The sequence below is a fragment of the Phodopus roborovskii genome, unplaced genomic scaffold (assembly GCF_943737965.1).
Source record: "Phodopus roborovskii unplaced genomic scaffold, PHOROB, whole genome shotgun sequence".
Taxonomy (NCBI): Eukaryota; Metazoa; Chordata; class Mammalia; order Rodentia; family Cricetidae; genus Phodopus; species Phodopus roborovskii.
In genome coordinates this window covers 5,001,970-5,029,821 of record NW_026126558.1, presented here as the reverse complement: position 1 = coordinate 5,029,821, position 27,852 = coordinate 5,001,970, and the positions used below count along the sequence as shown (strand labels likewise).

The following is a 27,852-nucleotide window of genomic DNA, read 5'->3' as shown; positions in this document are numbered from 1 at the left end:
TGTGTGTGTATGTATACATATAATAAACATAAAAATTTGAGACAGAGTCTCAATATGTATTCTTGGCTGGCCTCAAGCTCCCAGGGATCTGCCTGCCTCCTTTGTTTCCTAATTGTACCCATATATAAGTTATATAGTGAGGGACTGAAGAGATGATTCAACAGTTAAGAGCACTGGCTGCTCTTCCAAAGGACCTGGGTTCAATTTCTATCACCTATGTGGTAGGTAGCTACCTCACAGCAGTCTGCATTCCAATCTCAAGGGATCTGATGCCCTCTTCTGACCTTCTTGGGCTCTTGCATGCATATACTCAGGCCCATATACATAAATAATTTTAAAAAGATAGTGTTCATTTTCTGATGCCTTTTCAGTTAGGCTTTATTATAATACTGTTTATTTTTTTTTTAATTGTAGAATACATGTAGCTATGGCTGCTGTTTATTCTGGCATTTCCTTTAAGCTTAAAAGCAAGACAACTTCCTGGGAAGATAAACTAAAACTAGCTCACTTTGCTTGGATTTCCCATCAGTGCTTTCTACCAAATAAAGAACAAGTAAGTTTAATGTAAAACTTAGATTTTTTTTATGATTTAAAATAATTACATGTACAACTTGGATATTGACTTTTTTTTTTTTTTAAAAGATTAGAAAACAGGTTAGGGAGGAAACTTCATTGGGAGTTAAAAATCATGTCACTGAAAAAGTAGTGAGATCTTTCAGTTTGCTAGGTTGAAGGTTGGGAAGTTGGGGAGTATTAGTCTTTTTATAAGGCCAAACTAAAATTAGAGGGGTACTAAGTATAATGTTGTTCTATTAATATTTCTTAAGCTTCTGTGGCTAAAAAGTAAATAATACAACTATAGTAGGACGACAGGCTTATGGAATTGGATTGACATACATCCCAATGCTGGTTTTAAAGGAGGCACCATGAGATGTACCAGAAATGTATTATAATTGTTAGAGTAGTTATGAGATGTAGGGTGTAGAACAGTTGACCTACTAGTTTCCACACCTACTATGTACATTTGAATCTGCTTAGTAGCTTGGTATTTCCCTGGTAAGCACTGCACAATATGAAACAAAGGGTAATCCTGGCAGGCTGTTCTTATCCTTTTTCCTTTTAGCATCAGTCACTCTTCATACATATTGATAGTACTGGAGAGTAAAGCTGAAGGCTTGGATAGACTAAGTGTAACTCAGTTCATAGTGTTCGCCAAGCTTGCCTGAAGCCTGAGGTTCCATCATTATCACCATCATCAACAACAACACACATGCACACACAGTTTTGGGAGCTGAGGACCCAACTTTTCTCAGTGTTTTGTGCTTGAGTAAACATGTTGTAATAATAGAAGGTACATGTGTACAACCCTCTTTCTCATAAAGCCCTTGTACATCAGTTTGCCTTGCTTATGTCTCCTAAGCCATAGATTTAGAAGGTGTACTGCACATTTCTTGGGAAAATTAGGATAATATCTTAGTGTTCTGACAATCATTTCTTTTTTTTTTTTTTTTTCTCTTATCACTGCTATTTTTTGTTTTTTGTTTTGAGATAGGGTTTCTCTGTAGCTTTTGGAGCCTGTCCTTGAACTCTCTGTGGACCAGGCTGGTCTCAAACTCACAGAGATCCACCTGCCTCTGCCTTCCGAGTGCTAGGATTAAAGGCTTATGCCACCACCACCACGACCACTGGCCCTTCATTGATATTTTGATTTGCATATGTGAGCCCTTCTGTGGTCATTGTGAACATTTATTGTTTTCTCTTAGAAAAGGCCATTGAATGATGTTCATTTTACTGAAACTTTTCAATGACTCCAGACTAAGACAACATTGTTTTTCCTTTTTCCTTAATCAACATTTCAAGATTTCAAAACATACATTATTGTGTAACATACAAGTGAGGATTTAAAAAGCAAATGCTTTCACTATATATCTCATGCTGCCATTGAACTGAGAACTTTTGACCACAGCTTCCCAAATACTGATATTAATAGCCATGTGTAACCATATTCAAGCCTATTTATTTCAAATAAGATCTTGATATATTGCTCAGTCTTACCTCATGTTGAACTCATTGACTAAGTGCTCCTCCTGTTTGGCCTGAGTGGTAACTGATACTGCAGACAATGTTTTTTTTTTTTTTTTTTTTTTATAAAATAGTAAATTTATTAGATTCTTTTTGTACATTATCTGTTATTTATCATCTTTGTTCTTGTTTTATTTTTTTATTTATCATACAAAGTCATGGGTTTCATTACAGCATTTTTATACACAATAAGGTTTGGCTTAATCCTCTTCTCCCAGCTTGTCGTTGGTAGCACATGCCTTTAATCCCAGCACTCGGGAGGCAGAGGCAGGCAGATCTCTGAGTTAGAGGCCAGCCTGGCCTCCAAAGCAATAAAGAGAAACCTTGTCTCAAAAAACAAAACAGCAACAACAACAAAAAATCCTCTCTGCATTTTCCCTATTCCTCTGACACCTCATTTTACTCAAAAAGAAAAACAAAATTGCAAATTTTCCTGGAAAATGAATGAATATGGAAATCATTATAAGTTAAATAATCCAGATTTAGAAAGAAAAAATATCCCATGTTTTATTTCATATGGGAATATAGTTTTAATTTATTATTTATGTGTGCATATATTTGCATATTCATATATTTCTATGTATACATGTGTGTATACATATATGCATGTGTATTTATGTATATGGGTGTGAATGTGAATACAGGTCATGACTAGGAAGAAGACCATAAGAGGAGCAAGAGGTTTTGTAACAGGAAAGGGGGAGAATGGTAAGAGAATATATGTGTTTATTTGAAATTATAGACATGCTTTAAAGAAAAGTTGGTTTTTGTTTTGTTTTGTTTTTTTTCCAAATAGAATTTGGTCATGATTAGATGTCCTTATAATGCTGAAAATCTTCCTCTCCTGTAAGAAGTTCATTTACATAGTATATTTTCTACAAATCCAGGTTTTACTTGATTGGGCAAGACAGACATTGGTTGCATTTTATAAGAAAAAACTTGAACTGCAAGAAGATGTTGTTGAAAAGCTCTGGGTCTATGTAGATAACATTCTACATAGTAGAAAGTTGCAGAATCTCCTAAAGAATGGAAAGACTGTAAATCTTCAGATTTCCCTTGTAAAGGTAAATAATGGTCTCTTCTGTTGACTTGTTTTATGTGCATCTTTGTTAATTTCTTATTACTGCTTAAACTTGTTTCAGAATCAACTAATGTGAATATGTGGGAAATGTCAAGTTAGGGGAGGGAGGAGGAAGAAGTAATAGTATGCAAAAATGAAAAATTATAGTTTTGAAACAGGGCCTCTAAATGTAGCCCTGGCTGTCCTGGGACTTTCTATGTAGATAGGCTGGCTTTGAACTCAGAGATCTGCATGCCTCTGTATCCCGAGTGCTGTGATTAACATGTACCACTATTTCTGGCCTATGAACAAGTTTTTATTACCATCTGTTCTCAAACTCGTACTCTTCCTGCTTTGTATACCCAAGTGTTGAGATTACATGTGTGTACCATTAGAGCCAGCTTTATTCCTTTTTAACTGAAAAGGTAGGTATTATAACTACACTGACACACACAGATATTTGATGAAATTTTCTGGAGGGAGATCAAAGATAATCTGGACAGAAATTATCTCAAAAGTTTTTGATTAAAATCACAGAAGTCTGAACTTCATTGTCAAAACAGTATTTTTAAATGTCATAATAATTGTTGATTTGCACCAATGATATAAAGTTCTAGGGGGTCCTTGGGTTGGAGGGTAAGGGTGACTGAGGTGGAGGGACAAACACCCTAGGCAGACAGAGTTTAAGTGAGAAGTTTTATTAGAAAGGCGAGGGATGGGGAAGGAAAAAGAGGTAAAAAGATACAGAGAGGACAGAAGAGAAGAGGGAGATAGCCCCAGGGGAATGGCGAGAGTGGGAAGACAGCCAGAAAAGAGCAGAAAGAGAAGAGAGCAGAGAGGGAGAAGAGCCACAAGGAGAGCAGAAAGAGCTAAAGAGGAGAGCAGAGAGAGAGAGAGAGAGAGAGAGAGAGAGAGAGAGAGAGAGAGAGAGAGAGAGAGAGAGAGAAGAGCCGCAGAGAGAATGTAAATGGGCAGAGGTCTTTTATTCTTTATAGGGATCCTTTGCACCTGCCTGCAGACTAGAACTCATAGTACCCTGGGCTGACCAGAGTACTGCCTGAATGTATTCTGACAGGTGACGGGCAGGCCAGCAAAATGCCTGAATCCTTATAATAATTGCCATTAAGAACCAGTACTAATGAGCATTTAGTACATGACAGGATCAAAGGGTGTAAGGATATAACTGGCCATCATATGAACAGTAAGTAAGTAGCAGTATTGGGATTTGAAACTAGATGTGCCTGGGTGTAGAGCTGTTCAGAATGGAATAGAACAGAACAGAGAACAAGGAAGTAGATAAGCTGCCAGTAATTCTTAAGACCACACCCTTCATTGTGTCACTATTAAATAATGGGGTCATTCTAAGTGGTCCTTCAAGGCAAAACTGGAAGATCAAGAGTAACTTTATATTTAAGAAATTGTATTATAACTTTTAAAATAAATGTATGCTTATAGTTATATAAAATATTACTGAAGAATACATAAATAACTTGAACACAAAATTTGGAGTCTGTGGAAAAGATTTTTTTTTATTAGTCTATTTAACAAAATACCTGGAAGCTGCTGGTGATATGTTGACATCTTTGGATTCAGCATATTGGCTACAACTTATTTTTTAAGCCAGTACTTGAGTGGAAATAATGATTGTTTCATGTGGTTTATAATAGCTTAGCACTTTATAATAGCACTTTATAATAGCAAAGCACAGACAGCTTTGATTGTTAGATCTTATAAGGCTGGAAGCAAGTCACAGGTCTAACAGTAAATTTTGGGATCTGCCTGCTTTTGTGTTTGAATTTGGAATTTTGAGAGTTGAAAACAATTTCTCTGATGTATGATAAAAAGAACTCTCTGTCATAGGCTGGCATCCAATTAGCTATGTAATTGAGGGATGACCTTGAACTTCTGATCATTTCTGCCTGTTCCTCTTGAGTACTGGAATTACAGGCATGCACTCCCACCCTCAGTTTATGTAGTGATGGGGATTGAACATAGGATTTTAAACGTGTTAGGCAAGCACTCTACCGGTGGAGTTATATCTGTAGCCCCACCTTGATGTTTTTAATGGGAAAATGTAATGACTATAAATATGTATATAGGGCCACAGGGTCATGACTCAAGTGCTACCTGATAATTGAGATTAGTTAAAGATTTAGGTTCTAAACCTTTTCCTCCTATTGGGTTGCCTCATTCGGCCTTGATATGAGGGGTTTTACCTAGTTTTTATTGTATCTTATTATGCCATGTTTGGTTAATATCCCTAAGATGCCCAGTTTTTTCTGAAGGGAAACAGGAGCAGTAGATCTGAGGAAAAGGAGAGATCGGAGGTGAGGGGGCTGGGAGGAGTGGAGGGGGAGGAGGCTGTGGTAGGATATGTGTGTGTGTGTGTGTGTGTGTGTGTGTATAAATAAGAAAAAAAGTTGACTACTAACTTTTAAGCTTTGCAAAGCCTTTTGGAATTGGGTGACAAATTTACAAAGGCATTAAACCTTTTCAGAATTGATACTAACAGGAGATGGATGTATGAAGGAAGTAGAACACATACTTTGTCTTTTATTGACACATTAAGTATTAAGTTCATGTTGGAGGTAGAACTGGGTGTTTCTCATCAAAATGGGAAAGGAATGATTGATTCATACTTTCTGAGTAAGTGTAGTTTCAGGGTAGTCATGAGCTTTCTTTCTTCCTTTCTTAATATTTAGGTCATAAATGAGAGAATAGCAGAGTTCTCACTTTCAGAATCCCAGAGGAATATCTGTGCCATCTTGAGTTGCTGCCAGGGCATTCTCTCAGCACCTGCCCTTGCTGTCATCTATACAGCTAAACCGGAGCTGCTTGTGGCCTTGCTGAGCCAGCTTTGCTGGTCAGTCTGCAGACAGCCAGAAGGAACCATGACACCCCAGCTATTTGAGGTCATTCATCTGGCTCTTGACCATTACCTCAAGCTTCAGCAACAACAAGCCAACCCTAGACGTGTCTTTGGGGATATGACTGGCCACCTCCTCCAACCCTGCCTAGTCCTGAGACATTTGCTTTTTGGGGGCACATGGACACAGGCTGGTCAGGGCCAGCTACGGCAGGTACTAAGCCGAGATATCAGGAGTAAGATTGACAGTGTTCTTCGAGGTGGTGTTTTTCGACATGATTTACTGTCATCCTATAAAGAGGAGCTCTTGGAACAGCACCAAGAGAATGTAAAGATGGGGGCTCTGAAGAGTCTTCTCACTCCAATGGAAACTGTGATTACAAGGCTGGTAGAGCCTGACTACATCAAGTCAGACCTACATGCTTTGGTTGTGGCCAACTCAGTGTCCTTATTGTACAGACTCTTTCTGGACTCATACCTTAGGGAAGAAACCCAGTTTCTCTGTTTTCAGGCTCTTCCCAAGTTGTTTGGCTGCTTGCAAATTTCACACCTGCAAGGGGGGCAGATGGAAGCCCTATCAGATTGGACCACAGAGCTTCTGGCTATAGAGCAATTGCTAAACTCAGTGGCCACCAACAACATCTACAATGTGGCTGCTGACAGGATCCGGCATGGGGAGGCACAGTTTCACTTCTATCGACGTGTGGCTGAGCTGCTGATCAGCCATTCACAAGCACCTGTGCCAGCTTGGTTTCGCTGCCTCAAGATTTTGATGTCTCTGAATCATTTGATTTTAGAGCCAGACCTGGATGACCTGTTGTCTTCAGCTTGGATTGATGCAGAAGTAACAGAATTTCGAGCCAAAAAAGCCCAGGAGGTACTTATTAACACTGTCTTCCAGACATATGCCAAGCTCCGACAGATGCCACGATTGTTTGAGGAGGTTTTGGGAGTGATCTGCCGTCCAGCTGCTGAGGCACTGAGGCAGCCTTTGCTTGCTTCAGGTCCCTCTATGGCTCTGTGTGCATGCCTTTTGGAGCTGCCACTGAGTCAGATCTTGGATACATGGTCCCTTGTACTAGATAAGTTCCAGTCTTTAGTCATGCCCTGTTTGCAGAGTGATACTGACATGGCTTTGAAGGCACTGTCACTGAGCTCTCTGCTACACTGTATCATGTTCAACATGCCCAGTTTGGACAACAGCATGCCTCTGCCTATTATCAGAAGGACACAGTGCATAATGGAGAGGATGCTGAAAGAGCTTGTAAAGCCCCTTTTGGGCCTTCTCCTGGACCTCTGGAGCCCAGAGCCTGAGCTGTGGCAGCAGAAGGTGAGTGACTCTGCACTCTTACTCTCTTACACCTGGGCTCAAGTGGACACTACTTTCAGTTTGCACTGCAGCCAGTATTATTCTCTGGCAGGGCACCTATCTGGGGCTGCTCTGGATATCTCAAACCTCCCTTTGTTGCTACCAGGTGTGGAAACACAGCTTTGGAAGAAGGTGGAAAAGTGTATAGCCCAGTCCAGGTCTCTCAGTAGGTATTGCTTAGAACAGCTGTACTTGCAAAAGGTGAAAAGGACTCTAATGCAGACTAGTTCCCAGTCCAAAGAAGCCCTTCACACCTTGAGGTATGACACTGCCCACATTCTTGATTCTAGTAGAGACTGTTTAAATCAGAAGACAGTAGTTGCCTGGGATGGGCAGGTGTCGACAATGAATGAGTCCACATATCCTGTAGCACATTGGCACTTGATTGTCTCAAACCTCACAGTTTTAATACCCTACCTTTGTTTGGATGATGTGAGATATGTGGCCACTGTCCTATTGAGAACTTTACCAACAAATAAAGCCCAGGTACATGGTGAGCCATATATCACACTTGAGAAAGTATCCACAGCCCTCCTTCACAGCCCTCTCTTTCCGGAGATGCAGTCCCTCTATTCTGCCTTCCTGATGTGCATCATTGCAAAATGTTCTAACATTCTATGCTCTGGTGCCCATAGTGATCTGAGTCTTATTAGTCAGCAGCTTCCCTGGCTTTTTGAAAAGGACTACCACACATTTGTGTCTCACTGGGAAACCAAATTGGCAAAAGTTGGACCTGAAGGCGTAGAACCAAGAGGAGAAGTTGCCCAGAATTTCCTATCCATGATCAAGAGTGGTTTTCCTATCAAGCTGGATGAAGAGCAGCTAAAAGACCTCCTGGAGCTCTTGGAAGTCATCTCCACCCTTCGTCTGGACAGCCTCTTGCCATCTTACCACTTGCATTTTTTTTTCCTGCTATTCTCCATGGCTTTATCCACATTGGGGCAATGCTCTTGCCCACTAGCCCTCCAGTTCTTGGTGACATGCTACCGGCTCCTCAGTGGTCTGCAGAGGGGAAGGAATGCCCGCTCTGTGTTCAGGGTCATGTATGCTAGTGATATATTTGAGGTTGTACTGACTTCACTATTGCAAGCCAGTACTGAGATTCAAGTTAGGGAGGATGACCCTGCTTGGCTGCAGCTTCTTCAAATGTCAGGGGCGTTCTTGGAACAGTTAATGCAAATGCTTATCCAACTAAAGCTGAGCTTGGTGCTCAATTTTGGAAAAATCACTGCCTTCCTCTCAAGGTATAGTAAGAGAGCTTCCAGCAAAGAATTGAAAATTCAGAGTCTTCGGGGCAGGCAACTGCTTCTGGTGGCTCTAACCAAGTTGTGTCAAAGTTTGGGGCCTTATGTTAAGGAGCGGAGGCAGCTACCGGAGGCACCAGCAGTACTACCTGAGCTGCTGCAGCAGGCCATGATGCAAATGGGTGCCATGCTGCAGCTCTGCTTAGTGCCTGGGACAACAGGCCACCGTCTGCCTTCAATCTTCCTCACAGTTGTCCCTGTACTTTTAGAAGTAGACCTGAGCCAACACCTCAGGGAAGGACAGCCCCAAATTGCCCAAGTGGTGGATACAGATAGAACACTGCTTTCTCACATGACCCTTTACCAGGATATCTACATTCAGTTGCTGGAGGAGTTGCCAGCCCTGTCGGGGAATACTCAGTCTTTCCAGGCAGCCTTGCAATTTCTGACTTTGTTCCTTTTGGCCCCAGAGCTCCATTCCAAGGAGAGCTCTGTTTTTGCTTCCATCTTTTATTCTGTGCGGAAAGTTCTTACAGGTAAGGTGAGGTTTTTGTTCTTTAATTTATTTGTGTATATGGATATTTTGCGTGTATGTATGTCTGTACACCATGTATATGTCTAGTGTCCTCAAACCAAAGGATAGTGTTAGATTCCCTGGAATTGAAGTTACTGATGGTTGTAAGCTGCATGTTGGTGCTGGGAATCAAACATGGATCCTCTGAACATAGAACCAGTGTTGTTAACCACTGAGACATCTCTCTAGCCCCAGTATTTCTTTCTGGGCTGATTCTGTGCTGCAGAGGCTTAAGTCAATGGGACCTCCATAGCCAAGTTACCATGCTTCACATGCCTTTCTCTTCAGCATATCCTACCGGAGTATACCACCACAACTGGCTGGGACTGTTCCCATGAACAGCATAGTACCTGGCAGCCTCAGAAGGTACCACATGAGAAAGCATGCATCTGGGACATCATTTCCTCTTTCTGTATTGGCATATATGTAAGCAATCACCTTTCCAGCTTTCCCTTCCCTGTGCACACTATACCCTTCATGTTTTCTTAGTTCCTCTCATAGTTTAGGAATTATTTTGTGTGCATTTGTGCTTATTTGAGGCTGAGTCTTACTATGTAATGGCTGGCCTGGAACTGATTATGTAGTAGACCTGGCTGGCTCATCTTGAATTCTACACCTAGATTTTTTTTTTTTTTTTAATCATTTGTATATTTGTGTATGGGTTTGTGCACATATGAGTGCAGGTACCTGTAGAGTCTGGAAGAGGTTTGCTGATTCTCTGGAGCTGGAGTTACAAAGCTATAAACTGCCCAGCATGGATGTTGGAAACTTAATTTAGGTTTTCTGTGTGAATATTCTGTATTCTTAACCATTGAGCCATTTCTCCACCCCCTTTCATGGTTTTAAGGTCTACTGATCCTATTCTTGTCTTTTAATTTGCTCTGGCCACTGATGCCTCAAATGGATCATCTCACTTTGGGGAAACTCCCCTGTGTCAGGCCTATAGTGCTGTAGATTAACTTTGAAAATTACATAAAATCTGCTTTCCTCAGCAGCCAATTCAGTGTGATCAATAACATCTGTATAGTAAAATAGGCTCACCTAGTGTTATCTCTGTTAATGAATATCACTCTGAGGCAGCTAAGACCTCAGACACAGATTAGTGAGAGAGCCGATGTCTTCCAGTTCAGAACTGACCCTGAGGTTTTATTTATTTATATATATGTATATATGTATACATACATACATACATACACATATATATATATATCTCAAAGGTATAGGGATTCCTATGTAGCCGTTGAAATAGTTACAAACATTATTTAGAAACATCTAAAAATACTAATGTTCAAAAAATACAGTATAAAATTATTCTTTTGGGCAGGGAATGGTGGTGTATGCCTAATCCTAGCACTTCAGAGGCAGAGGTAGAAGCTATCATGGTCTGCCTAGCAAGTTCCAGGCCAAGGGTACATAGTGAGACCTTGTGTGAAAACCCAAACATAAAAAAAATAAAATCTTAAAAAAATATATTAAATAGAGTTTCTTCCCAAAGCAGATAAAGATGAACAGACCTGATGTCTTCTTGTATCTAGTCAGTACATATCACAGGTGGCAGAGGCTTTACTTTTAGTTTTTGGGGTGGCTGAGAGGCTAGAATAGAAATTAGGTAGTCTTTTGAGGTTAGACTTCAGAGTGCAGTGTTGGGGGCTGGGAGAGTATAGGCTGAATAGAGTATGTGCTGAGTTGATTTGCATAGAGAAGCTACTGGGGTGTGGGACCCTTAGGAAGTGAAGCCACCTGTTGTTCCTGGGCCAGTACCAGATCCGGGTGTGTGGACTGAATAGTGCTGCTGTTGTCTCTCTATCAAAGACCTTTCTGTCTCAGATTCAAGTGTGAATGAACTAAAAAGACCCTGACTGTGATGGTCTATCTTTCTCTGTTAATAACTCAGGGATTGGTGCTTCCCTTGCTGGGACTAACATCAAATGTGTTGTTAAAGCTTATGACAGCATTCCAGATGAGTGTCGTAAGATGGCAGCTAGCATCTGAAGCTGTGGCTGTTGTCCATTTGTTAAGCAGAACTTTGGCATCCTCTTACCTCTAGTGAGATGAGGCAGTTCTAACTCTCACTTTTATATCCATGGACCTGTGGTACTCCAGACCTCTGGAACAGAGGCCTCAGATACAGTGAGTCTTTCATGTTTACATAAATGAACTGTCAGACTATCTAGTGATGTGTTGGAACAGTAAGCAGTCTGGAGGAAATACCAAGTGAATTGAGGCCCAAGGCACTGGGGAAGGAAGGGAGGAACATAACATGAAGGTTTCTTCTAGCAATACAACGGCTTGTAGAGGTGCCCTTGCCCTCCGGTGGTACTAATGGGGCTTTTATGAAGAATGCATTTGGGCAATAGAATAGATTGCTTTAGTGGAATCGGGGAAGCCAGTGCTTTAGAGCTAGTCCTTTTTTTTTTTATAGGATTATCTGATCTGGCTGATTTGGGCTTCATTAATGGGCAGATATCCATAGAGGTTGCAGAGGAGAGAATATGGGATGCAAAAATCCAACCTGAATGTGGGACTGGGGCTAAAGGATACACGTAAGCCAAATGAAAGTGGCCTTGAAGTCCAGCCAGGCAAGTGTGGGTATTAAGCCCTATTAAAGAGGCTGTCCAGTAGGTTCTATATCCTTTTATTTGCCAGTGACAGGCATCTGACGTGATGTGTCCATTTTACTGATGAGCAAATTGGGGCTGAAAGAGGCTGTGAATTTGGGTTTTACAGGTTGTAGGAGACATGAACCTATGACTTTAATCAGTCAGAGCCCTCAGTCTCTGTCTTCCTGATCGTAAATAATACAGATTGAGAGGCAGAATATGTTCTGGTGTTAATGTGGCAGTCTAAAACATATGAAGGATACACATGTCAATGTTGAGGGGCCTTCAGCTTTATTGTAAGAATGTGGGGCCTAGAGCTTCCAGAAAATACCTGATGAACCAAGTAGATAGTCCCAGGAATGTCAGGGTTCTTTTTATCTTTTCAACATTTCTGGGTGATCAAAACCAGCAGGGTGACCTGAACAGTGAGGTGTTGAGTAGGAAGACTGGGGATGAGAAATAAAAAAGAGAAAAAATAGTTATGCTAAGCAAATTTATTAAGAGATGCAACATCATATATACTATTTGCAGGGTTAGGTATTGAGTGGGTGGCCAAGTTTAGAAGAGTGCTAAGTCAGTGTTGGCAAAGAGAACATTGGATACCTCAGACACAGCTGCCTTAAGATGATAACAACAACCCAGGGGAAAGAGTTTGGCTCTCTAGAAGCTGTACCTTTGACTCTTGAGGCATTGAATTTGGTTTTATACCAGCCTTACCAAATCTACTACTGGACAAGGATACAGAACTTTGTTCACTTTGTCCTTTTTTTTGTTTTGTTTTTTTTTTTTTTGTTTTTGTTTTTGTTTTTTTGTTTTCTTTTCCCCAGGGTTTCTCTGTAGCTTTGGAGCTTGTCCTGGATTTCACTCTGTAGACCAGGCTGGCCTTGAACTCACAGAGATCTGCCTGTCTCTGTCTCCCAAGTGCTGGGATTAAAGGTGTGTACCACTATCACCCCATTTTGTTCTTTCATCAGGACCTCTAAGAAAGTCTAGGGTCGGTCTGTCTCCCCTCACCTGGGTATTTTTTGCACCCATCTTGATTATATAAGGGAGCTAAAAGATAAAAATAGTCACATGTCTGCTGTGGTCCAGCTAATTTGAGCATATTGACATTTTCTGTGTGCATGCATTAAAAACAAGTACAGCTCTGGGTAAGAGAAGGGTACCACGATGGACATCCATTCTGCTTTTTTCACCATTAGGTTGTACTATTACATCCCTCAGCTCATGTTATTAATGGCTGCATAGTGTCATCATATGACCACTTTGTAGTTCATTATCACTTGTCAGTCAGATCTTCAGTTTTGGCTTCTTTTCTTCCAGGTCCAGGCATTCCTGCTCCAGTCACTCAGGATATTGAGCCTCACTTAGAAGCCCTGCTCACTAAGATGTTTGAGGCTGGGACAACAGAGCACTTTGGGATCGTACTACAGTCTATTCTTCAGGGGCTGGACATCACTCAGGCATGGAAGTCTGATCTGCAGGTGGATAGCTTCTTTCTTTTGTTTAAGCCTAGAGTGGTATTCACTCAAAGTGAAAGGAAGGATTGTTTGATAATTTATGTCGCTTTTAAAATTAGACTGACAAATTTGCTTAAGAGTGGAGGCATAGCAGGAACCCGTGGGAGGGAGTCCAGTGTGGACTAGCTAGCTTCCACTGAAAAGTCCTTATTTTTCACAGGGGAATTTCTTCAGAATTACAAGTGTGTGCTCTTATTACATGAGATGCTAAATATTATAAAGACCATTTATAAAAGTCTATAAGTTCATTTCATCTACCACAGTTGTTTTGGAAACATTATTGAAAGTTAAGAATGAAGAGTGAGAAATGCTTGTGAGAAAATAAGACACATGTGACACTGTGTTTGGGCTTTTCAAAGAATTGCCCTCATAAACTTTTTTGAAAGGTACTTGATGAAACAGCTGTAGATCAGAACTTAAGAAGTGTGTGTGTGTGTCTGTGTCTGTCTGTCTGTCTGTGTATCTCTCTCTGTGTATGTGTGTGTGTCTGTCTCTCTCTCTCTCTGTGTGTGTGTGTGTGTGTATGTGTATACCCACACACTATGGGTATATAGCTCAGTTGGTATTTCATTCATGAGGCCTTGGGTTCAAATCCCAACATCAGAAAAAAAGAAGCATTTGGGCTCTCAGTTCATGAGCTCAGTGCACCTCCATTTAGAATGCCTTACATAGCTCACATGTCAGGATGATTGTGGGTGCTGTCTGGTCAGATGTTCCTAGTGGCACTTGAGGAAAAAGGCCTCCATAGATTGCTCTAGGCTGCTGCTTCTGCTTCACCCCCAGCTAGGGTCTTGCCATTGCAACCGGGTCCTGAATTTATGTTCTCCTGCTTCAGCCTCTCAAGTACTATAAATATAGGTGTGTACTACTATTATATCCAGCCTCATTAGTGGCTTTTTGATTTCTTGCTATTAAAAATACCTGGGATTGGGTTTTTGATATGGGTTGGAGGAGAATTAAGGGGTAACTGAATTCTGGGGAGAGGCACAAGAACAGTTCAGACCCATATTTATGAGCCCGTGTACTTGCACCATCCCCATTAGCTGCCTGATACACTTGCCTATCTTTGGAACACATTGTGTATCTTTATACCATAATTGGGGCTTAGTTTTGAGAAGGACTGTGGGTCTCTGAGCTTTTGGCAAGTGACTTGGAGGGAGAAAATAGCCCTCAAGATTTTATTAAACGAATGTGCTCTTATTACATGAGATGCTAAATATTATAAAGGCTTCATAAACAAGGGAAACTTGAACTGAGTATTGAAGAATGAAGAATTTGAAGGTGTGCATGGGTTAAAAGTGTGTTGGTCTATTGGTGCAGGAGTGAGAAAATGAATGGGCACCAAGCCTCAATAGATAGATGTATCCTGTAGGTATGCAGGAAATTGAGAACAGTCAGATTTGCATGTGTGTGCAGTTAAGAGAAGACAAAGGAAGAGTGCACAGGGCAGAAATTAGGATCTGGCTGGGGCTGTGTGAGTATCCACACAGTATTAAGGGAGAAAGAGGCTGTTATGAAGCTGAGAAGCAGGGCAGGAGGCCAGGCTTTTGTTTGTGAAGCATTTAGTAAAAGTAGGTCCTTGCCTGCTTGTGCTCTGATTTAAAAGCTGCCTACTGTCATAGCATATCACTTAGTATTTCCTTTAAACCTTTCCTTATGTAGTTTTTTGTTTTTAAATTTTACTTTTTATATATGGTTGTTTTGCCTGCATGTATATCTGTGCACCTTGTGCATGCCTTATACCTGCAGGAGCCATGAGAGGGCATCAGATACCCTGGAACTGAAGTTAGATGATTGTAATCAATGATGTGGGTATTGGAAATCAAATCCAGGTCTTCTGGAAGAGTAGCCAGTGCTCTTAACAACTAAGCCATCTCTCCAGCCCCTTTGTATAGTTCTTGATCAGTGAAGGAATAGCATCCTCTGTGGACAGTATCTTAGCAAAGTGGGGGGTCTATGATTAGACCATTCTTTGTCCTTCACTGAGCTTGCTGTCCTGGACGAATCTTGTACCTATTGTAATGAGGCTGGAATTATGCACTATCTGCTTTCTGTGCTCAAAAGTGAAAGATGGCCTTTGGTCTGAGAACTCAACCCTTACCTGGTCTTGTTCCTGTCCCCAATAACAGGGTTCCATTTTATCATTAGTACCCGTAAGAGGATCTCCTTTCCTATGGGATTAGCTATTTCTGTCCTAAAGTTTGCCTTTTTGTTTCAGGTTGTTTTGTGTGCCATTAGACTACTCAATCTACTACTCAAATGCCCACTTGATGGAGAAAAGGCGAGTTTGCTGTGGCGTACGTGCCCCCAGATAGTCACAGCTCTAATGGTGAGTGGTTTCTCAAGATGCACCCTCCAGCTCATTTGTCATTCCCTCTTCTATAATACAGCTAGTTGTTTGGGATCTGCCTTCCTCTGGTTCTGGAGCTGTTTCTTGAAGGTGTCCATGAGCAGGGAACCCATTTGTATTTTCTGTCTGTATACACTATTAGACTTGGAGGAGGTGAGAGGGATGAGCACTGAGAATTATCAGACAGGAAGTGATGAGATGAATGGCAATGACAAGATGAGGCTACTGTGGGCCATATATTCAAAGTAGGTAAAGGGGGGTCCCTGGGGCTGGCTGATTCCCTACAAAATTCTGTGGTCAGTAAGTACAGGAGGGGTATCAGAAGGGCTACATGTGTATAAGGCATGTGATTCAGTGAAAGAGAATACTGTTATCCTACCTAAGTGTTAAATTTTCATCTGACAGTTATTTGGTTTCATTTTATACTACAAAAGCCTAGTTTATTGAGGCAGGTCTTAGTGTTTGCACCCTCCATTTAGCCTGGCTCAAAGGTTCTTACTGCAGATAAGAACGAGCAGTGCCTATTTGGCATCATTACCATCCGGTTATAACTTTTGCTGTTTAAGAGAATTGTCATGAATCAGCATATTTCCAGAGCTAAAGGGCCTCAAAACTAGACTGCATGTTCCTTCTGTTTTCTAATTTGTTCCTTTGTCTTTTCCCTAAAAATCTGTAAAACCAAAAGGCCTGTGCTGAAGCATGCCATTCTCCCCACATATGTGTGTGTTGAGCAGACAGTAGAGAAGCAAGTTATTGAGTGGGGTATGGAACATACTGATGGGTAGCCATAATGGTGACAGTGTGTGTATTGACCACATTGATATGCACCAAGTTGGAACCCACTTGAGTTTCTAATGTGCGTGGCAGATAGGCTACAGACCCATGTTCCCTTCAGAATGATGGTACTTGTAAGATTCAGGACCCAAATGCCTTCTTAGATACTTATTGTCAAACTAGGAGCCATAGGGGTGCTTTCTAGATGATCCAGGAATGTAGTTTTGTTTTTTGTGTTTTAAACTCTTTTGGCTCTTTGCAGGTACCTGCTACCCAGCTCCCAAACAATCTCACATGGAGGCTTATTCTTACTTATGAATGCCCAGACTTTGCTTGGCTTGTTTCTAGGCAGCTTTTCTTAAATTATCCCATCTATCTTTTGTCTCTGTGCTTTTACCTTTCTCTATTTCTGTATACCTTTCTTTATTTCTTAGTCTGTGGCTTGCTGTATAGCTGGGTGGTTGGCCTCTGATTTCCTCCTCCTTTTCTTATTCCTCAATCTTGCTCTTCCCAAATTACTATTTTCTCTTTGCCTGCCAGCGCCACCTATCCTTTCTCCTGTCTTGCTATTGACTGTTCAGCTTTTTATTAGACCAATCAGATGTTTTAGACAGGCAAGCGTCACAGAGTTAAACAAATGCTAAATAAAAGAATGCAACACATCTTTGCATCGTTAAGCAAATATTCCACAGCGTAAACAAAGGTAACACATCTTCAAATAATATTACACAACACAAGGAAGTCCTTTATGTTGAGTCTATTCTCTTATTTTCTATGACAGTAACTGAAAATCTTAACTAGTCCTGTTTCATAATCACAGGCATTTTGGAACTGATGTTCTGTTTTGGGAAAACACTGTTATACATGTCTGACATGCAGCTTCCTTGTTTAAAAAAAAAATGGGTGTGTCTGTTCCTTTTTAAGAAATGGTTTGTCTTTATGGTAGATGCACTCAATAAAATGTGAGAGCTGAAGCAGCCAGGTCTATAGAGACTGGATGATAGCTTCCTTGACCCTTTGGATTGTTGATTGTTCATATCACTTTCTTGTAGAGCATAGCCAGCCTACCTTTGTCACCTAGAACTTTAGTGATTTTTATTACTTTGTAGGGTCACCTTTACTTTCTTTTCTTTGTCTTGCTTCATAGCTGCAACACCGAGAGGCCTGCCAGGAACAGCCTGTGGCCCTAGTAGTGGTTGAGCCTATTCTTGATGTCCTGGCTGTTCTGCTGAGGAAAGGGGAGGAGACCATCAGCAACCCTCACCATGTCAGTCTGGCTTTTAACATCTTGCTCACAGTCCCTCTGGACCACCTGAAGCCACTGGAGTTTGGTAGTGTCTTCCTGAAGATGCATAATGTGCTATTCTCCATCTTGCAGTGCCACTCTAAGGTGAGAGGAGGAAGACTGCAGCTGCTCTGATGTGAGCTGGGAATGGCAGCTTCTAGAGGAGCAGCAGCAGGGCTGGGGACTGCTCAGTGGTATGTGTGTGTGAGAGGCTCCTGTGTAATCCTTACTACCACTAAAAATAAAAGCAAAGAGACAGAAAACTAAAGAAAAGCAAGAAAATAAAGCTCCTCTGTTACAGACTTTGCTTCCAATAATTTCTGGTATGTAAACATAGAAATACTTGACCTACTTTTCAGGCCGCTCCAGTTCTTTGCCACATCTGATACTCTGAGTGGTGTCATATATTATACAAAGGAGGCCCATTATTTAGTGTTTGCTGGTGATGTATTTAAATAAGTCACTACCTTATTGTGATGGTACATGCCTTTAATCCCAGCACTTGGGAGGCAGGGCAGGCCGATCTCAATGAATTTGAGGCCAGCCTGGTCTACAAAGTGAGTTCCAAGACAGGCAGGACTATTACACAGAGAAACCACACACCCCCCCCAAAAAAATCACTACCTTGCTTAGATGTGTTGGGTTTATAATTCAAATGGTAAAGGGAGTAAGGGTCTTGAGTTTATAGTCTGCTACTGTTTATGTTATACCTCAGAGGCTAGGAATATAGTTCTTATAGAAGAGAGTATGGCCAACTATCATTTGTTGAACATTTGCTACTTTATCCCATAGTAGTTCTGTAAAGCATGTGGTAATCCTATTTTAGTGATGAGGATATGAAGGCTCAGTGAATATTTTGACTAATGCCACTTGATTAAATATGAGTGTTAGCCTAAGCCTATTGATACCTTTGGTCAGGGTTCTTTTCATATACCACCACTAATACATGTGATCATTAGGAATTCATAAATATTATCTATGTTCATGTACACATACATATCGAAATATTTCTAAGTATTTTTGATAATCTAAAAATAGTATACATACATGCTATCATGTGTGTTTGAAAGTCAGAGGACAAGTTTGTGGAGACAATTCTCTCTGAGGTCCAGTGTTAAAATTAGGGTTACTATTACTATGATGAAACACCATGACCCAAAAGTAAGTTGGGGAGAAAAGAGTTTATGTGGCTTACACTTCCACATCATAGTCCATCACTGAAGGAAGCCAGAACAAGTATTCAAGCAGGGCAGGAACTTGGAAGCAGGAGCTGATTCAGAGACTGTAGACAGAGGTCTCTGTCCCGTGTCGTGTCTCCCCCAGTCCCATAGCCATTTAGTCTTAAATAAACACACAGAGACTTATATGTTTGGCCAATGGCTTAGGCTTCTTACTGGCTAGCTCTCTCTTAATTATTAACCCATAACTATTAATCTATGTATTTCTACATAGAATGCCTGGTATCCTATCTTCCAGGTAGCTACATGGTGTCTCTCTGGCTGCTTCTCCCTGTTCCCTCTCCCCGGACTTCTTATCTGGTAGCCCTGGCAATACTCCTGCCTAGCTACTGGCCAGTCAGTGTTTTATTCATCAACCAATAAGAGAAACATATACAGAAGGACGTCCCCCATCAAAAGACTGTGGAGGGTGCTGCTTACTGGCTTGCTCCTCATGGCTTTCTCAGCCTGCTTTCTTATAGAACCCAGGACCACCAGCCCAGGGAGGTCTAACTCATATTGGGCTGGGTCCTATCCCATCAATCATTAATTAAGAAAATGCCTTGCAGCTGGATCTTACGAGGCATTTTTCTCAATTGAGGCTTCTTCCTCTCTGATGACTCTAGCTTGTGTCAAGTTAACATAAAACTAACTAGCACATTCAAGTATTGAACTCAGGCCATCAGACATGCATGGCAAACACCTTTACCCACCAAGTTATCTCCCCAGCAATACCATTTTTATCAGAAGTGGTCTATTCCAAAGACTTTTCCAGCTGGCACCTTTAGCCCTGCCTTCTATGTCCCTCACTATCTTTGATAAGAAAATTTTTGACTAATTATTAACTGTTATGTGGCTGTATAAAACAAATGCTGCACAAATCCATCACAGTCTGAGACTGCAGATCTTGCTAAAAGTGATGAAAGTAAGATTAGGAAACAGATTCCTGCAAAGCTACTAACACATGAGTATTTAGTGTTTGGACTTCAATGTATAGGGAACACCAACAGCTTGATATTAACAGGGTGATGTGAGTGATTAAAGCAACTAACATTCACCTTACACTTTCCTGTCTCATGAGGGAAGCCAATGCATATTGTTAGGTCCACATACCTGAAAGAAGCCAATGCATTTTGTTAGGTCCACATACCTGTGAACACCCAGATAGAATTCTCTCAGCTATATCTGGAAGATATAGCATGTGGCTATCATTGACTAGACCCTAGGAAGAAACTATGATGAGAAACCCTCACATTATAATTATTTTCTCATGATGACCTGTTATCTTTATTTTGCAAATGAGAAAAATGAGGCACATACAAAAGACCGATTTGTGAAGTTAACAAAGGTGTCATTGTGGAGCTAGATAGTTTGGTCTGGACTTGATATCTTTTCATCAGTGTAACAAGGATTCAGAGAGAACTTGAGCATTGATGAAACCCTTGGATACTTTCATAAAAATAGCTTCTTAAACCTGTTGCCAAAAAAAAAAAAAAAAAAAAAAAACAGTATGAAAGGTTTGCTGTGATGTTGTCTGAATTTTGTTGGATTAATCATATTATAGAGAATTGTTCTAGTACTTTACATTTTTTCCCCCAGTAGAGCAGTGTGGTCCAGCAAATAATATTCAGTGGTGCCTGTGTTGTCAGTATGTGACCCATTAGCCACTTTAAATGTGGTCAATATAACTAGGAGCTGCATGTTTAATTTTGCTTCATTCTAACTAAATTTACACAAACTCATTGTTATTTGGCTGGACATTGTGGTTATGTTCCTGATGTGAGGTGTAAAGAAAACATGTTTGGGGCTGGGGAGATGTAAGTGTGAAGAGCCCAGTTTGGATCCCCAGAATCCATGGACATGGTAGCCTGTGTCTGTAATTCCAATGCTTTTATGCAAGATAGGAGGTGGAGAGAGGGAATCCCTGGAAGGTTGAGGGTCAGCTAGTCTGGAGAACAGAGCAATGAACAACAAAAAGGCTGTGTCTCAAAAATAAGGTAGAAGGCAAGGACCAACACCTAAGGTTGTCCTCTGACCTCTACATGTGTGCTGTGGCATGCATGTAGCCACACTCACATTACCATGTGTGCACACAGATACACAAAGATTTAAAAAAGCATGTTTTGTTTTGTTTGTTTGTTTGTTTCTTTCTTTAACGAATTATAGTTTATTGAGAAAGGGCTTTAATTGCCTGGTGTAGTAGCATTGATCAGCGCTTGGCAAAGGCAGGAGGAGAGCTTTGAGTTTGAAAACCAGCTTGGTCTACATATGAATTTCAGGCCAGTCAGTGATACATACTGAACAATTTTTATAAATAGAAAATGAGTGGGGAAGGGAGAAGCACTTGGAGGGTGGTTTTAGATCCTCGAGAAGGCTAGGAGTGAGCTTTTCAAAAAGATTTTATGTGTAGGGATGTTTTATCTACATGTATGAATGTATAGCATGTATACAGGGCTCATGATGTCAGAAGAGGGTGTCTGATCCCTTGGAACTAGAATTTTAAACAGATGGTTGTGAGCTTCTATGTGAGTACTGGCAACCAACGTCTTCAGCAAGAGGACCTGTTTTTAACCACTTAGTTATCTCTTCATTTCTAGGAGCAGGCTTCTTAAAAGAGTTATCTAGTCTCAGTGTTCAAGGGAAAGTCCCAAGCAGGACTGTTATTTGAGATGGTTTGGTCCTCATTTTAAGTGCATTTATATAATCTTTAATAAAAAAAACAAAACAAAGCAAAAAACCAAAAAACTATTCTATGTATGTTCTAGGGTATATTAGAACCAGTGTAGAGAAAGCACAGACTCAGCAAATTTTAAATCAGGGTGACCCCCAAATTTTGAAATGTGTAATGTGATACCCCTACTCCCTAAAACGTTAAAACAAGAATTAAGGAGCTAGATGTGAGCCAGCTACTCAGTCATTTTAGCAAAAAATAAGTATCTTTGCTGCACAGCAAGATATGTCCTGCCAGGTAAACAGACAAAAGATCACTGACCTGTTTCTGTTCTGTGTTCCTTTAATACCACAGGTGATGCTGAAGGCTATTCCATCTTTCTTGAACTCATTTAATAGACTATTGTTTTCAGTTATGCATGAAGGACAGCAGAAAGACAAAGGTAATTTAGAGTAATGGCATCAGGTACACAGATTTAAGTGTATTTTATCATGCATTGCTTCTGGCCATAAATATTGCTGAAAACAAAACCACCAAATTGAGATCACATGAGAAGTGTTCAGATTATCAAGTGAATATTCAAGAAAAAATTTATTGAAAAATGTGTGTGTGTGTGTGTGTGTGTGTGTGTGTATTGTGTATTGTGTATAATTCTAATTCTGGTTGAGACCAAAAGAGGGTATCTGCTGCTCTAGAACTAAAGTTACAGGTAGTTTTAAGCCACCTGATATGGGTGCTAGGAATGGAACTTGGGTCCTCTGGATCTTAATCAAGTTCTCTCTCTCAGCCTCTTGTCTTAGCTAGGATTTTTGTTGTTGTGATAAAACACTATGACTAAAAGCAACTTGATAGGGGGAAAGGGTTTCTTTCAGCTTTCAACTCTCAAGCTATACTCTGTCATTGATGGAAGTCAGGACAGGAACTTAAGAGGCAGAAACTGAAGCAGAGGCCATGAAGAGTGCTGCTTGCTGGCTTGCTCTCTGTGGTTTGCTCAACCTGCTTTTATTTTACACAACTCGGTACCATCTGCCCAAGGGTGGCACTGTCCCCTGTGGCATGGGCCTTCCCACATGAATCATTAAAAGAAATGTACTATTTTATTAAGGACTTACCTACAGGAAATATGATGGAGGCATCTTATTCAGTTGCAGTTCTGTTTCCCATATAATTCTAGCTAAGGTTAAGCTGACAAAAATAAAAACAAAACTAAATACAACTTAACCAGGGCATCTCTCTAGATAATTTTTGTTTGTTTGAAACAGGGTCTCACTATGTAGCTCTGGCTGGCTCAGAACTCCTTAGGTAGACCAGACTGGCTTCAAACTTATACCTGTCCTCCTGGCTCAAGATAATTTCTTTTTTAACTAATTCAGATCATCCCATTTTCTGTATCCCAAACTGTGGATGCATCTGGTGTTTCTGGGGCGAAGAGATTGAGATTGGACGCTATTGATAAATTTTGTAGTTCTCCCTTTTCCCTGCCCACCTGTGGACAGCTAGCACAGCATGGCACAGTCTATGTGCTAACCTAATATTAAAAATCTACTGATGTGTAGGGCTAGTAACAAGTTCCTTCTGTCTGATAGCCTTTGCTGGTATGTAATGACTGCCTGTAGTTTCTGTTGAGGTTCTTTAATATCCCAAGATACTATTAGGATGGTGATATCTCCCCTGGTCTATCCAGGGAGGCAGGCCTTGCTGTGGACTGGAAGTACAGTGTGGTTGCATGCTTCATCAAGCTTGTCCCTTGCCACATGTTCTGAGCATGCATGGAAACATGTGCTTCATGTTGACCTAGCCTTGGTCCTCTCTAATTCCCAAGAGTATTCTATATACTTACAGCACCCACAGTTCTATTCTCTTTATTGGGTTCTAGTATACTCTTATGATTGTGCATGAAGTCAATGTCTACAATAATCAGTGACAGTTACTTACTCATATTGTCTGAAAAGAAAAGCAGTAGAATGTTAGGTCATGAAGCACATGGCTACAATTTGGGCCTTATGACATACTTCCCAAATATTAACTTAATTTCATAGAAATTATATTGATCTAGAGAACTACATTTGTTAAAGATGTCTGCGTGTTTATTATAAAAAATTACTGTACATACTATAAATCAGTTTTATTGAGGTTTAATGTATGAATGATTAACTTCATCTGTTTGACAGTTAAGAACAAAGTAAAGCCACACCATAATCAAAATATAGATTGTTTCAACTCCTATTTGAGTTCTGTGCCTCTGTAGTAGACCTGACCCTGAACAACAACTAGTCTACCTTTTGTTCCTGGGTTTGTTTGCATTTTCCAGATTTATAAATAAAATTATAGCTATCGGTGTGCTCAGCAAAGCTTGAAAGGCTGTAGGGTGGGCCAGAGCTCTCTACCAAGACAAGGCAGGCTCGGGGAGCACAGGAACTAGATGGACCTACACTGAATAGCAAGAGAGCATTGGGAGTGAGAAGTGACTCTGGGAAGATAGGGATATGGTAGGAATTGTCTGCTGATGACATCGTATCTTATCTCCATTTGCCTATGAAAGGGAAACCTTCCACAGACAGTTTTTAAAACTGATGGAGGCAAAGATGTAATGTGGGACTCTTAAATCTTCTCAATAAACCATTTCTCTTGAAGATAATCTTCATTTGATCCTGCTTATAGTAATCTATCTCCTTTAAAATAATGATAGCAATCATGAAATCTATTGATTTTTCTAGTTAGATATTGTATTAGTGTTTTTCTCCTGGCTCTGGTAAAAATACTTACAAAGGCAGCTTAAGGAAAGGTTTATTTTGGCTTACAGTTTGAGGAGATAAAGTCCATCATGGAGACAGAAGTATGGGGTGGTTGGTCACATGTGTCTGTAGTTAGGAAGTAGAGAGATATGAATGCTGGTGCTCATTTGGCTTCCTTACTCCTTTCTCCCATTTTCAGCCTAGGACCATCCTGCTGTATATTTCAGGGTGGTCTTTTCTGCTCACTTAATCCTCCCTGGAAACAGCATCTTAGTTACTCCCCAGAAATATGTCTGCTAAATCCAATACATGGACTTGAATATTGTGATTTTACTGTTATGTTTGAACATATCCTTTACCTTATTTTTTGTCTACAGAATAAGCCAGTTAGAATCTGGAAAGAGTAGAGGGTTGCAGTCAATTCTATTTTTAGTAAGATTATAGGGCTAGAAGATATGCTTTTGTCATTTCAAAGCTAATCATTTTCCATCTATAGGAAACATGGATGACCTGCCAGTAGTCCTTGAGTGTGCACGATTGGTGGAAAGGATGTATAGCCACATTGCTACTCGAGCTGAGGAGTTCACCACATTTTCTCCATTCCTGGTGTCCCAGTATGTGACAGAGGCACAGAAGGTAAAACCCAGGCTGAACATGTCCATCAGGGGTTTCCATTCACAGTCTTAGAGCATAGCTTTTTATCAAAAATAGCAGTGATAGGCTCACAGCAGTGGCTTTCCCTATACATGGTGTGTGTGTGTGGGCCGGGAGGGGGGGTGGGGGGGGGGAGATAATCAGCCTTATGGAGTTATGGTCAGGACTGAGGGATGTAAGGGTCATTAGAGCCAGACTGAAGTTGCTCAGGACTTCCAGATGTCTGGTTCCAGAACAGACTTGGGCCTCTTTCCTTTGCTTGTTATTCAACAGGCAAATGAAATGTCACCCAGGGCCAAGAACCAAGGACTCTAATGGCTCCAGCAGAATCTAGAAAAGCGAGTTCTGGGGTAGTTATCACATTCAGCTGCTCCTAGACACTCAGAGCAGACTATAGGGAAGACACACTGGGAAATTCATTACTGGTGATTTTTGTTCAAATTTATCTGACTTTGGAATTACTGTTTTTAATGATGAATTTATCATTAAGAGTTACTTGTTTGCATATATGTCCATGCACTATTTTCACATTTCCGTAAGCTTCTGGCGCCCCATGGTCAGGGCAGTTTAAGATTGTAAATGACATTGGAACTTTACTTTGATTAATGAATGCTAGTGTGCCAGTCATGAATATAGGATATATTTATCTCCATTTACTTGTATTTGTTTTGTTTGTTGGGGTTTTTTTTGTTTGTTTGTTTGTTTTTGTTTTTTTGAGACTAGGTTTCTCTGTAGCTTTGGAGGCTGTCCTAGAATTCACTCTAGACCAGGGAGATTTGCCTGCCTCTGCCTCCTGAGTACTGTGATTAAAGGTGTGTGCCACCACTGCTTGGCTTTTGCTTGTATTTGTAAAAAACATTTACATGCTTTTCTATCTGGGAAATAGTCTGGTGTGCCTGATTGCTATTGGGGTCTCTGGCATGCATGGTAGTAGACCATTATAGTGGAATGTCTGGTTAGAGAAGTCAGCATTTCTCCAATGAGGTTTGGTTGAACAGACTTTCTAGATTGTTTCCTTCCCTATTTCAAGTAACTGTAACTGTTGAGTAACTTTCCACCTTCTCATTATCCTAGCAACTTTGGCTGGACTGGGGGACAAAAGGGGGCAGCAGTGCTAAGTAAATACATGAAAAGATAATTCCAGTGGTCCTAAAATGACATGAGGACTTGTAATTTGATTTCCTTCTGAGTATTTTGGAGTTTTACTGAAGCTTGATATTTCCCAAACATGTGAATCACTAACATAAAAACTTTAGATGGAAGAAAAACTTGTACTTTTTAACTGGAGAATGAAATGAGACATAGTAATTTCACTTCGTTGAGGGACAAAAAGGCAAGTGATAATTGGAACTCTTAAGTCATATTCTAAAATTTACTTTATGAAATCTCTGGCTTCATTATTCATCTCTAATTTAAACTTGTCCATTTTTGTTGTTTTGTTTTAATCTTGAAAACGAAAAGGCCTTGTGAGTTATTTAAGGCCATTACATCCTAGACTCTGTTGGCAGAAGTCTAAGTCTTATCTTTATCACTTATTTTTAAATTTAGTAATGAAGAAAATACTCCATATGCATTAGAGACTGCTACTGAAAGCCATAAATTCTCCCAGGCAGCATGTTTAGCTTTAATTAAATGCTCAAGAGCAAAGACAGCCAGAGAGATCTCTGCATTTATTCCCTGTGTTTCTGTAAACTGGTTGTTGTGGGAGGACCTGTGAGGGACAGCAGATGTCCTCGGGAGACTCTGTTGGTCAGGAGATGCTGCAGCCCATAAGTCTCCTTGTTTTGTCTGCTCTTTGTGGTGAGGAGTCCCAATGAAAACACACTAAGATGTTTCCAGTGTTTTGCTCTTTTACTTCCAGATCAGGTTTACAATAGTCTCTCTATATTGCTAGCTTGGGATGAGTAGTTAATAATTCATCCACCCAATGAATTTTGAAGCTGCTGGAATGTGTTTATTCATTGACCGTTAATTCTAGTTGTAGAAACTGCCTTTGTCTTAGAAAGTCTGAAGCTCAGGGATCCGTGACTGCACCCATTTCATGCTGCTTGCTGAGCTCTTCAGAGAGTTTTCAACATGTTGTCTGATCTGTCCCTGATTTGTGCTTAGAGTCCTCCTTTCTTCCCAGGTAACCTTGTACCCAGCTGTGAAGAACCTGCTCCAGGAGGGGATTTATCTCATCTTGGATCTCTGCATGGAGCGTGATATCCAGTTTCTGCGGGCCTCACTACAGCCTGGAGCACGAGATGTCTTTAAGGAGCTGCATAGCGATTACCTCAAGTACCACAAGGCCAAGCATGAAGGAGAGAAAAGATATACAGCCTAGGCCACACCAGAAGCACAATTACCAGGACACCTTGCAGAGGCATCATGGTTCTGAGCTATAGAGGATGTAAGACTTCTGAAGTTCTTATGCACATTGTCAACAACCATGGGCACCCCTTCCCCAAAACACTGTGAATCCCTAACTGGCCTAGAACTTACTGTGTAGACTAGGCTGGTCTTTAACTCAGCCTAGTCTACACAGGTAGGGTGGATGTACCTGTTCTGTAGAGAGGTGTCCTAGCACAGGAGCCTGCTTGTTCCCACTTCAATCTGAGAAGTTCATTACAAAACTTCCTGCTTAGTAAAAGAAATAATGTTAACTGTTCTTACTACTTAAACCATGTGAGTTTATCCAAACAGCCTTTATTATCACTTAGAGATGTCTTGTGTTAGTTTCTTTGTTGTATATGTATAGATATATAAAAATATATTAAATCAATTAAAATGTGTTTTAAGGTTACTTAATGTTTTCTTTTGTAATAGTTGTCATATCTTAGAGTCAATAAAGATATTTGGTAATTTTTAA

General features: G+C 40.6%; 1 protein-coding gene across 1 annotated transcript; it reads left to right on the top strand.

Moving 5' to 3' along the window:
• Positions 1-418: 418 nt before the first annotated feature.
• Urb2 (URB2 ribosome biogenesis homolog) lies at positions 419-27,852 on the top strand. Its single transcript, XM_051201829.1, has 9 exons — positions 419-553; positions 2,970-3,146; positions 5,845-9,157; positions 13,119-13,279; positions 15,534-15,644; positions 17,587-17,829; positions 21,967-22,054; positions 24,844-24,983; positions 27,130-27,852. The coding sequence occupies exons 1-9, from the start codon at positions 428-430 to the stop codon at positions 27,325-27,327; spliced, it is 4,557 nt and encodes a 1,518-aa protein (XP_051057786.1). The 5' UTR covers positions 419-427; the 3' UTR covers positions 27,328-27,852.